Source organism: Carassius auratus, unplaced genomic scaffold (genome assembly GCF_003368295.1).
Source record: "Carassius auratus strain Wakin unplaced genomic scaffold, ASM336829v1 scaf_tig00021008, whole genome shotgun sequence".
Taxonomy (NCBI): Eukaryota; Metazoa; Chordata; class Actinopteri; order Cypriniformes; family Cyprinidae; genus Carassius; species Carassius auratus.
In genome coordinates this window covers 209,515-222,566 of record NW_020525078.1, presented here as the reverse complement: position 1 = coordinate 222,566, position 13,052 = coordinate 209,515, and the positions used below count along the sequence as shown (strand labels likewise).

Genomic DNA, 13,052 nt, shown 5'->3' with positions numbered 1-13,052 from the left:
GAAAACAAGTCCTTTTGTGATTAAGCTCTTCCCACGAGCTTCATCTTACCACTGACACACTCAACACCTGCCGCCAGCTTTGTCTTAAAAAGACTGATCTTAGTTATTCTGTTTTTCTGTGGCTTTGTTGAGGGCGGGTCACTTTTGGAGGGTGTGACGCTAACATTCAATGCTCGAGATTGTTACAAAAGTCTGTTGGGGAGCGTGATTACTGTACCTGCAGCTTTTGTAACCTACAATCACGCCCAGTGTGTCCCATCAGGCATCATGTGTTTCCTCCAATGTGACACTCGAGAGCTTTAGCGTCCCATATAAATGAGCCTGAATGCATGCGATGCACCCCAACACACACACACACACACACACACACCTGTGTTGACAGCGTTGTTTGGAAATGAGCAATCATCTTGCAACAGATTGTTTGGGCCTGTCTGGAAGACAGTGCTCATGACAAAGGCTCATAGAGAGCTTGTGTCCTCAGGGAACGTGTGTGTGTGTGTGTGTTAGGGGGTGATGGAGGTATAGAGCAGGGGGTATAGTTACTGCCCCCCCTCCTCTTTTACCCCTTTGTGGGCCCTTCTGAGGAGGGAGAAGAAAAGGAGGATGGGGGATGTGTGAGCCCTAAACACAGGTGCCTACATCTGTTCATCCTCAGGGCAGATGCTGGAGCAGAGACAGACAGAGAGAGAGACAGAGAAACTTTGATGGGCTTCATCTTCAAAACAAAAGCCTGAAGTACTATTGAAGACACACCTATTCATTCTTCATTATTACAGTTTTCACACTTTAGAGTAAAACTGAAGTCATCAAAATTATGGGGGAAACATAAGGAATTAGTTAGAGATCAAATCACAAATATATAAACACTTTATTCTGCTCATTTTGGACACACAACAAACATTCAACTTCATAAAGATGCATGCTGGGATGTTTTCAAAGACTACTAAACACTCCCAAAAACAAAGATTTCAAAAGGGGCTTTTAAAAAGTGATTCCATAGAAGAACCATTTTGGTCTCTAAAGAACCTTTCTGTGAATGGTTCTAAAAAGAACAATTTTTTTCTTAGTGTGAAGAACATTTTAATATTCAAGAGCCCTTTTCTTCTATAGAACCTTTTGTGCAACAGAAAATGTGAAGAACATTATAAAAATCTACAATGAAACTTCTTCCACTATTAAGAACCTTTTATGGAATGGAAAGATTCCACACTCTTAAAAATAAAGCTTCCGAAATGGGATTTTTGCAGTGATGCCATGAAGAACCATGTTTGGTTCCTCAGATGACCTTTTTGTGTTTGTTTTTTTTTTAGAATTCTCTAAAGAGCGTTCTTCCGTTATAAATAATCTTTTCTGGAATGGAAAGATTTCATTGATGTTAAAGGTTCTTTATGAAACCATCAATGCTATTCTTATGAGTGAAAGAGGAACATGAGCAGTGATGGTGCTTTTATTTCTCTATTTAAGAGAATTTAAGAGGATGTGTGAAGTCGGTTCTCCTTAAGTTCACACAGGTGTCTGAGCAGAACAGGTGGAGTTCATCACATTATTCATCAAACTAAAATAGTATCAAGTTTGAATATAATTTACATAACCTGGTTTAATGGTTACTATTTTATAGTTTAAAAACTTAATTTTTAAAAATTATTTGCCAAGTATACTATTTATTTAGTTATTTTTTGTTCTTATCTAGGCTACTGCAATGACATTCAGACATTTTCAATGTGTCTCAATACTTTTGAGAATATATATATATATACATATGTAAAAACAGAATCATCACGTGGGATGAAAGCGCACAGCATCGACATCTTTAGCGTGAGGACCGTGGTGTCAAAAATGCCTATATGTCAAATCAATATGCTGAGAGAGAGACAGAGGTCGATATGTTGTGGTGCATCAGTCCCTGGAGCCCTCGAAGCAGATGTGTTTTGATACGCACAGGCACGCGACAAGCGTCAGCTCCCAAACGTCCACGCCTGTCTCCTTAAGCTCGCGCACACCCACAAACAGACGCACGCGGGCGCAAATAAGAGGATCCCCGCGTAATTATTGAATGATTGTATCCCCGCGGGAGGCCTCCGAGAGAAGCTCAGTGAAGCCAAGGCCATCATGTCCATGGCAACAGCGCATGATAATGAGCCTCGTGGTCAGAGTCAGGGCGCGCGTGGGTTGTTGGGGCATCTGGTCAAAGTAATATGATCTGAAACAATGCACAAACCACAGGTAGCCTGATGAACGCGCCTGTACCTCTTTCTGCATCTTTACAGTACCATAACATAAATATGCCATTAAAGGCCCGTTCACACCTAGAACGATAACTATAAAGATAATTATAAAGATAGAGATATTAGCGTCCACACCAGCGACGATCATCTGTTTATTTTAAGAGCACGCGCATGCTGCTTTAATTTATCGCAGGATTGATTCTGATTGGGTGCCAATGTTTTTATCGTTCATCATCTGGAAAAAATCGTTCTGAAAGTGATTCCATATCGCTGTGCCTTTATCATTATAGCTGTGGTGTAGACTACATTCTCTAATATATCTAAAAAACACTATTTCTGATTCTAGTGTGTCGTCTTAATTACCCCTGCTGAAAAAAATAGAAAGCATCAGAAATTCTAAAGTTATATATTTTTAAGTTATTTCTGGACTTTTATGTTACTTTTCTAATGGATACCATTTAGTGTGAATCTTTGCGCATTGCATTCTTTATTCTGGGTTCATCTACTTGCCTATATAAAATATGCATCATCAACAAAGTTTATATTGAATTTCGCATTTTAATATAAGCGTTTTATATGATACTACTTAATGCAAACCTTGTAAAAATGACTGGCTGCCAGTGGAGCAAAGCCTTGTTTTTCCCTCCAGGACTATGAAACGTCTTATATCATCCGCCCAGAACTGCTTCCATGTACAACTGTTTGCGCAAGCTAGATTAGAGTGATTATTACGTTTTGAAAATGGTTATTTTTCTTACAAAAATGCATAGATTCGTAACAGTAGGTCTTTGTTCACCTCCCGGAGCCATGTGAGGCACATTTTTATTATGAATGGATGCGCTTTATTTAACTTATTTTGGGCTGCTGCACGCAACACCTGCTGAGAGGCATTAAACAGCTTGAAAGACCGAAGACAATTTTTAATATAACTCCGATTGGATTCGTCTGAAAGAAAAAGTCATATTCACCTATGATGATTTGAGGATCAGTAATTCATGCACGAATTTAAATTTGGGGGGTGAACTTACCCTTTATGTCAATCGAAGTTACTCTCCTGTGCAATTTGTTTGTTGGGAAAAATGGCGGACTCTGTGTTATGATTGGTCCGATTGCCTGTCAATCAATCTCTTTGAAATGGTCAATTACAAACATCACAAACCATCAACTTTTAACCATTAAAAACATTAAAAAAAAAATAATAGTTTGTGTTTTGGGACATATTCCATTAGGATTTAACAAGCAAAAGAAGGTGACCAAGTAGAGACCAACTCGCACATTTACAGTTTCCATTAAAACCAGGACAATTCTCGTTAAAAACCATTACAGATTATGTGATCTTTTTTTTCCAGCAGGGAAGACTTAAACTCGAAACAAACAGTTGGGGAAGTATTAGCAAAAGTGCTTTTGCTTATTATTATTATTATTATTATTATTATTATTAATTAAAAGTATGCATCTCGACAGAGTTTTAGTAATGATAAACGTTTAAAACGAACTAATCAAACTATTCGTAGCATTTGTTTGAAGGGGCAACCATAAAAACAATGATGGACCGATACGTCGATTAAATTCGACAACTATTTTATCACAAAATAAGAGCTTTACAGCGTTTAGTTAGTTGTGCTAGTGGCGTTAAATTTCATTGCGCTAAATTACTTTTTATGCACATTTCACGCCCTTAAAAATGATCGACCCCCTCCCCAAAAGTGATCGGATGTGCGCGCACCTTCCTCTCTCTCTCTCTCTCTCCCTGCTCGAACATCCATGTTACCTTCTCCAATCTACAGCCGCGTTTTTGTAGGACACATCGTGGCGTGTCAAATCAGATTCTCCAACCCCTTTGCCGATCGATAGGTCGCAAACAACATTATAGCCCCTAATTGTGATCCCCACACGACTTCATATGATCGATCCCGTGTGATGCGAGCCCAGCTTAGGTTCCCACGGCCGCCCATGTGCTGTCTAACTCCGCTGGGACTGCAACACTTCTGGCTTCGCCTGCGCCATCTGGCCCCTGCCGGCCCATACCGTTACAGGTTCTTTAGCATGCTTCTAGTTCAATTTAGACCTAGGGTAGTGAGCACACACACACACACACACAGGCAGAGGGAGGGAGGAGACAGGCGTTTAGTCAGTGGCAGATGGTGTGTAAGGGTCTGGTCGCGTCTGAAGGCGTACCATAGACCCCCTTCAGTGACTGTCCCCCGAGGGGCTTCACAATCAATGAAAAACGAAAGCGCAAAGAAAGGCAAGAACAAGCAAGCGAGTCCCACTGTCGTGATAGTAGCTGAGGGGCTTGAGTTACTACAGACTAAACACACTACAAACACGGCCTATATATTTAAAGAAAGCCTACAGAAGTATGTACTACCTTTGAACTGCCAGAAAAAAAAATACTCAACACAACTCATAACAATGACAAAAATTATGTTAATAAAAATTATGTAAACATACTACAGTAAAACATTTAAAGAAAAAGCATTAGCCTACAGAACTATGGAACTACCTTACAACTACTAGGAAAAAAAATACTCTACACAACACAAGAAAAAAAAAAAAAAAAAAAAAAAAAAAAAAAAAAAAAATATATATATATATATATATATATATATATATATATATAATTTTAAATAAAAAAAATACAAATCACCTGTTTTTATGAGGGGGAAATGGCAAAATATTGAATTAGTCGCACTTTATTTAAAAAAAATAGCTGGTGTGTTTTATGTTACATTATTGGTTGTTTAATCAGTGTTTACTGCATTATGGTAGTGTTGTTATACTGTTGTTGGCATTTTTATAGTTGCTGGTGACGCCAGTTCGATAAACTTTAAGTCATCAGGTGGCCTTCTATGTAGCTATTGTGTTGTCATCAGGTAGTTTTAGTTCTGAATGAATGCAAAAAAAAAAAAAATGAATGTAAGATTTTATTTATTAAATTGTTTAATGGCATATGCAATTCAAGTGTTTTAGATTATATAATTTAACAGTATAACACAAAGCTTGATCTAGTTACTAGACATGTAAGTGATGGGGGAAAATAGTAAGACTCTTTTAAGTCTTGCAGGGAGTAAACAGAAAAAGAGGAATGCCTTCTTCTTCCAGCACATTCCCAATGTCCCACCCCTGCCCCCTGCAACCAGCAAAGTTTCACTAGGAATCCATTTTTTTTTTTACTTCCATTCTATGATGTCAGAATTTGGCTCATTTAAACGTTGGTGGATTGGAAATACAGAAAGAGCTCAAAGCATATCTTAACACAGTGATGTAATTTGTCTCACTTGTGTTTGGTTACTATGGACCTCAGGCGAAAAAGCTTTTGTGCCTAAGAAAATCACACTTAAATGAACGACCGCCCCCCCCCACCACCACTCCCACTACACACGCGCAAATCTGCCTCCTTTTTCTTTTGCACACACACACACTTTTTTCCCCTTTCTTCCCCCCTCCAAACAACGAATACTGGTTTGGGGGGGGGGGGGGGAATCGTAGCTGGTTCTAATGTAAGACAACAGTCGGGCATCGAAGACGTTCGAAAGACCAGGAAAAACAAACATATATTTATTTAAATGGGCTGCTGAGAATGGAACGATAAGGAGGCGATTTGCTTGCTTTTGTGGGGCTCCGCAGATCCCCCGATTATGAGAACGGTAGCGCAGGTGCTGCTTGAATTACCATACAGCTGAGAGCAAACTTATTCCGCCTGCACACAATAGCGCTGCGCCCCAGGGATGGCCACGCGAGCAACACACACACACACACACACACACACACACTCACGCGCGCGCTTCGGACTCTTTCACTGCACGCGTTCAATACACACACGCACACACACACACACACACTGGAAAAAGGAAAGCAAGTGGAGAATTTGGCCTCCATACAAATGATGCGTATTCTTTTGTGAGTGTGCCTGACGCACACACAGTGTTAGCCTGAGGAATGCTTTTTACACACAAATCAGGAGACTCCCTGAAGCAGGAAACGAAAAGGGAAGTAAACTGAGATTGTTGTCCTCAAATGTGCAGTTAGTTAACTTTTCGATTAGTTTAATTATGCCAAATAAAACACGCGTTTTATAACTCCCTGAGCGGACAAAAAAAACAAAAAACTATCACGTATTTTTCTATTGAAATATATTCTAATGCGATAAATAATATAACATCTAAAACTTCCAAGTTGTAAATGACCGTCACTTTTACGCACACACGAGCAGCGCTGATTTGTTTAGGAGAGGTTGGTTGGTAGGGGCTGGTTGCAAGGGAGTCGCATTGTAAAGCGTGGGACAGATTGTGGGTAGTGGTTCATTAGCATATTATTACCCCGACATGTGGCACCCCGTATAAAACTGGCGGCAGGCGGCCTCGCTCCAGATACAAACACACAGTGTCCGCGTGAGAAGGACGTGAGGAGGGATGTTGGACCAGTGACGAACCCTGGTTTATAATCAGACCAAGAAGGAACTATAAGAATACACACCAGCATCTTTTCAACTTTTCTTCTCCGACTTCTGAGGATTATATCATTCTGACGGAATTCAACAAGTCCGTTTATTTTAATTTTGGACTTCTCTGATTGTTTTGGACAGACCTTTTTATTGCGGGAAAGAACTGGGGATTCTGTCGCTTTGTGCACATTTGACATGAAAGGGAACTGCATTCATGCTCAGTCTCTTTTGAAAGCAAGGCTCTTCCAATGAATCAGTCAGCGAAAAGAAAAGGCTTTTAATACGAGGGATCCCTTGACTGATCTGGGAGCAGCCAAGTTGCTCAAAGACTTTCAATAACCTATTTATTTATTTATTATTTATTAATCATGGGACGCTACTTACTGTTGCTCTTCTCCATCCTGTACATGCTGCTCTGGCAGGTAAGATTGACTTCTCACTCATGTGTGCATCTAAAGCGGTGTTATAATTGCAATCACATTTAGATCTAAAATTCACTAACATTACTTCTTCTCCAGGCGTCTTCCTCGGGCGTCTTCGAGCTGAAGTTGCAGGAGTTTTTGAACAAGAAGGGTGTGCAAGGCAACAAGAACTGCTGTAAAGGTGGACTGACCACACCGTACCACCAGTGCGAGTGCAAGACTTTTTTCCGCATCTGCTTAAAGCATTATCAGCCCAATGCATCTCCAGAGCCGCCCTGCACCTACGGAGGCAACGTCACCCCCGTGCTGGGCTCCAACTCTTTCCAAGTGCCTGATACCTTACCGGATGGCTCTTTCAGCAATCCCATCAGGATGAATTTCGGTTTCACGTGGCCGGTGAGTGCTGATGCTTTGACTTTGAGAAGTAATTCAGAAGCAATGTTCAGCTCATTTTCTAATGGACAAATCTGTTTTTTTGCTATTGCAGGGAACCTTTTCTCTTATCATCGAAGCAGTGCATGCTGATTCCAAAGAGGATTTGACAACAGGTATGTGGTCTCATAACAGATTTTTTTTTTAATATGAATATTTTTGAATTGCATCACTGAAAATCATCTTCTGCACAGAAAACCCAGAGCGGATCATCAGTACCATGACCACACAGCGACACTTGACTGTGGGCGAGGACTGGTCTCAGGACCTGCACAGCGTGGGTCGAACCGAGCTCAAGTACTCCTACCGCTTTGTGTGTGACGAGCACTACTACGGCGAGGGATGCTCTGTATTCTGCCGGCCCAGAGATGATGCATTCGGTCATTTCACCTGCGGCGAACGTGGAGAAATCATCTGCGATGCCGGATGGAAGGGCCAGTACTGCACAGAACGTGAGTTAAAATATTGTATATTAATATAGAAAACATTGCATAAAATTCCGTAAAATGTTGTTTCCGTAAAACCTAGATTTGAAAAGATTGCGTGTAACTTATTTAGAAAAGAGAGGGAGAAAAGGCAAGGAAAAAAACTAAGTTAACGGTTACAAACAACTTGTAACTAATGCCCCCGCCCCCCACACTCAAACTCCCTCCTACAGCCCACTTTCACAACACACCACTTGATTTATTCCAGTCGGGAGGAGGAAAGTTTTTAGGAATAATCTCACGCGTGCCATAAATTTACATGCTGGCGTCCTATTGGTTGCTCCCAGAGTGGGCTGGCTGCTGATTGGCTGGCGTAAGGGAGGTATTGTTTGAAGTGGGCAGCTGCCGGGAGTGCGCAGACAATGGAGCAGCTGTCGCCCGCTGGCCGCGCATACACCAGCTGTCCACTCTTATCTTCCCTACCCGGAGACATTGAGAGCACAGGAGGGAGAAAAAAAAGTTTTGACCCACAGTGAAGAGAGGGAGGAAAGAAGGGTCCCCTTGTTTGTGAGTGCCCTATTGTTGTCATGTGTTAAGCAGAAATTCTTCAGTGGTGATTAGGAGATTTTAGTTTTTTTAGCAAGAGAGACTGCTAATAGGTTTAAGGGACCCCACCTCCCTCTTCATATGACATAAAATGTCCTAGTTAGGATTTACATAAGAAAATGTGCCTTCACGATCTTAACGCAGGTGTTTTGTCCTCCTTACAGCAATTTGCCTCCCAGGATGCGATGAGGAGCATGGCTTCTGCGAGAAACCTGGAGAGTGCAAGTATGTTTATCTCATGTTTGCATCATTATCTGTTGAAATCACCTTCAGGATTGATTTTCTAATCAGGCTATTTGATCATTTTGTGCATCAGGTGCAGAGTGGGCTTTAAAGGCCGCTACTGTGATGAGTGCATACGTTACCCTGGATGCCTTCATGGAACCTGCCAGCAACCATGGCAATGCAACTGCCAGGAAGGCTGGGGTGGCCTCTTCTGCAACCAAGGTAAGAGAGCGAGCAGAGCAAAAGACACACAAAAGATCAAAGAACAGCATTTAAAATGGCCTTGAAAGACTAAGCAACAAATGGAAGTTTGGTAGAGAGAAGAAAGGCTGGCTGAAAGAGATATATGGGATAGACGTTTGAGCATGCAGCAGCTGTCCAGCTGCGGTCCAGCCATGTGTCACTGCTTTGGGTCGGATTAATCCACATGTGCTCAACATATGTCCGCCTCTGTTACAGATCTAAACTACTGCACACATCATAAGCCCTGCCTGAATGGAGCCACTTGTAGTAACACCGGTCAGGGCAGCTACACCTGTTCCTGTCGGCCAGGATTCACAGGAGCCAGCTGTGAGATCGAGGTCAACGAATGCACAGGAAACCCCTGCCGCAATGGAGGAAGCTGCACTGTAAGTTTGCCAACATGTAAATTAGACTTGTACACTATGTACAAACCAATGCTTTTGCATTAAAACACTCATTCTCGTTCTTGTCCTAAGCATCCTGTTTCTTTTGCATTTATAGGACATGGAGAACACCTACAGCTGTGCCTGTCCACCTGGTTTTTATGGCAACAACTGTGAGCTTAGTGCTATGACGTGTGCAGACGGGCCGTGCTTTAACGGCGGACGCTGCGCCGACAACCCCGATGGTGGTTACTTCTGCCAGTGTCCCACAGGATACGCAGGGTTCAACTGCGAGAAAAAGATCGACCATTGCTCCTCCAGTCCATGCTCTAATGGTATGTTGCATTTGGGATTTGAACTGATCAAAAAGCGTGATCAAAAGTGGCCCAAAATCTCATTCTCTTCCCTTTTTGTCTCACAGGTGCACGCTGTGTTGATCTGGTGAATTCATACTTGTGCCAGTGTCCCGAAGGGTTCACGGGCATGAACTGTGATCGTGCCGGGGATGAGTGCTCGCTGTATCCCTGCCAAAATGGCGGGACTTGTCAGGAAGGGACCAGCGGTTACATCTGCACATGCCCACCTGGATACACAGGACAAAACTGCAGCTCACCTGTGAGCCGCTGCCAACACAACCCCTGCCATAATGGTGCCTCCTGCCACGAGAGGAACAACCGCTACGTGTGCGCTTGCGTTCCCGGATATGGAGGACGCAACTGCCAGTTTTTGCTTCCTGACAGAGCGTCCCAAATAGCCGGTGACATTCCCTGGACTGCTGTGGGATCGGGAGTCCTGCTTGTGCTGTTGTTGGTAGTTGCATGTGCCGTGGTGGTGGTTTGCGTTCGCTCGAAGGTTCAGCAGCGCCGACGAAATCGGGAGGAGGAGGTCGCCAATGGGGAAAATGAAACAATCAACAACCTCACGAACAATTGTCACAGAGACAAAGACCTGGCCATAAGTGTTGTCGGGGCAGCGCCTTTAAAGAACATCAACAAGAAGATTGATTTTCACAGTGATCACGACGACCTGAGCATGACAACAGAGAAGGAGAAGAGGAGCTATAAGACACGACATGCTCCTGCAGACTATAACCTGGTGCATGAAGCAAAATACGAGGCAAAGCATGAGGTGAAACTGGAGCATGCTGGGAAGGAAATGGCGGCAAAGGAGTTGTCCGAGAGCTGCGAGGATGTAAAGTGCCAATCTCTGCAGGACTCTTCTGAATTTGAGGAGAAGCGTAGGAAACGTCTGAAAAGGTAAAAATTGTGTTTTGAGTAATTTTTTCCAAGATAACAATCTCCTCCTTTGAATGTTTACTCAATTTACTGTCAAATTCATGCATCGCTAACATGCTACTCACTTTTTTCTTTACAGTGATGCATCAGAAAAGTCCAGATATTCAGAGTCAAGGTATTCGGAATCAAAGTATTCCGAATCAAAGTATTCCGAATCAAAGTACTCAGAATCAAAGTATTCCGAATCAAAGTACTCAGAATCAAAGTATTCCGATTCGCTGTATTCCGAGTCAGCATGTGCGTTGGCATCGGCATCCACGTCGGCTTGTGTCGACACCAAATACAAATCCGTCATGGTGATGTCGGAGGAAAAAGATGAATGTGTAATCGCAACTGAGGTGAGTGTCACATGCAGTTGATTTTATACATTACGCAAAGAAAGAATGTCCATTTAGCATTCTTACCTCAAATCTGAGAACGATCTAACAGGTGTTTTGTTGTCTTTTCCCATCTCAGGTGTAATGCGCCTGCAGGAAGCCGATGCTCATTGTGTCCTATGGGAGACATTTTGAACTCCCTAAGAAAATGCTGCTGCTCGAAACCTGGTGGAAATGTCCCACCTCATGACTACTGCTGCTGAGAAACTAAGACTGATTAACTGATATTCAGGATGAGCTGGTTCTCTGTACTGAACGAGGCACAGGCAGTGGTGGCCTGTAGGCTTGGAAACTTGTGGAAATGATAATGATGGCAGGAGTGTCATTAAAATTTCAAATATAGATGTAAAATTTACCTGTAAAGCCATTTTAAAGGTTTTGGACAATATGTGTCCATTTTGAAATGTTTTTAACGTGGGTTCATCACATGAGAATATGGCATTAGGAAGGAAGTAAAGAAAGAGAAGAGAATACAAGAAAAGTAAAGTATCACAGTGTTTTGCCATGTGATGTCCAATAATGTGTCAGCATTGTGGCAACGTTTTAGCAATATTTTGGCAACATTTGCTGGTTTTCCGCCAATAATTCCCACAGGCTTTTACTGTGCCCAGAGACTGCACCAAACATTAAGGATGTTAAGGACGTAGTTTAAAATAAATGTGTCACAAATTGTTTTGCCATTGACTGTCTTGACACCTTGGTGAAGTTGTGATAACATTTTAGCAATATTTTGGCAACATTTGCTGGCCCCACAAGTCAGTGTACAAGGGACTACATCAAAACGGTGGATGTTCAGCCATACTGGCCTGTCTTGCACTGGATTAAAGTGTCACATGATGTCATATCCTGTCACATGACCAGTGGAATCTATGTGTAAGTGCTCATAAAAAAAAAAAACTAAAAAAACTCAGTCTTCCAAGCCTCCGCTTTTTTGCATTATGGTTTAGAAAATGTATGTAATTTGTTTTTTGACGTAAAAAGTTTGCGTTGTTGATGACGAATAATATCCTTGTTTGTATGTTTTTGTTTTGTTTTTTATAACAAGAGTTGTATGATTTAAGTTAATTTATTTTTATTTAAGTTGTGTTTCTAAATATCTGTAATGTTTTTAAGATTATTTAAGTTTGCGTTGTTCCTAAGTTGTTCCTGTTACTTGCAAAGGCACTTCGGGTTGCTGGGATGTTTTGAGAAAAAGTTATTTAAAGAAGGATTGTAAAAAATGTTATTAATGCTATTGTTTTCATTAACAGGCTTTTGTTTGATTTTCATTCTCTAAATGAAGTTTTAGCTTAAATTATTTTTCCAAATAAAGATTATGAACTATTGAAGGTATTTTGTTGTTTTGGTAACTCCACCACACATTTCTGTTTCAAATGTATTGGTCTTAAAATAGAGCATCTTTACATTCACATTTGAAAGCTGACACAATTCTTACCGCATTTTTAGCTTAAAGAAAATACAAACTAATAAACCACACAAACCACCAAAAACAAACTGCAAAACCTTTAAAGTGTTATGAGACGCTGCTAAATTGGAGCCTCTTTTGTGGTGGTTCACGTTGTTTCTCTGTGTTGGATTTATGACTTCAATGTGTGCCACTCTGTAAGGGTTGGAAATGGTTCTTTAGAAAATGGGGAGTAGATTGGGATGCAGGTTCTTTATAGGGATGAGAACGAAGCTAATCATTAACATCTGCTCTGGCCTCTCGGTCACCCCATACTGGGCTATTCATGGCTTTACCCCACATTCTGCCTGCCGCGGGTGCATCGCTCAAGAGAAGGGCCTTTGAGAAATGTCGTCAAATAGCTGCAGGATGTTTACAAGTTTTCAAACCAGACTAGAGAGAGAAATTTAAGGCTTTGGGAAGGGGGAAAAAACCCTGAACTAGTTGGCACATTTCCTAACTGGATGAAACTATTTGGCAGGTGTTTTGGCGGGAAAGCCTTTACTTGATTTCAAACACACATCACTA

General features: G+C 41.6%; 1 protein-coding gene across 2 annotated transcripts; it reads left to right on the top strand.

The window, feature by feature from the left end:
* Nucleotides 1-6,435: 6,435 nt before the first annotated feature.
* LOC113076703 (delta-like protein A) lies at nt 6,436-11,977 on the top strand. Of its 2 annotated transcripts, none has more exons than XM_026249388.1 (11): nt 6,436-7,094; nt 7,191-7,490; nt 7,582-7,642; nt 7,721-7,978; nt 8,722-8,782; nt 8,874-9,004; nt 9,242-9,411; nt 9,527-9,743; nt 9,830-10,664; nt 10,783-11,041; nt 11,160-11,977. In XM_026249388.1, the coding sequence occupies exons 1-11, from the start codon at nt 7,041-7,043 to the stop codon at nt 11,163-11,165; spliced, it is 2,352 nt and encodes a 783-aa protein (XP_026105173.1). In that variant the 5' UTR covers nt 6,436-7,040; the 3' UTR covers nt 11,166-11,977. The 2 variants fall into 2 exon arrangements, with proteins under 2 accessions (XP_026105173.1, XP_026105174.1); XM_026249389.1 differs by lacking the exon at nt 11,160-11,977 and having other exon boundaries at nt 7,026-7,094; nt 10,783-10,877; nt 10,919-11,022.
* Nucleotides 11,978-13,052: the final 1,075 nt, after the last annotated feature.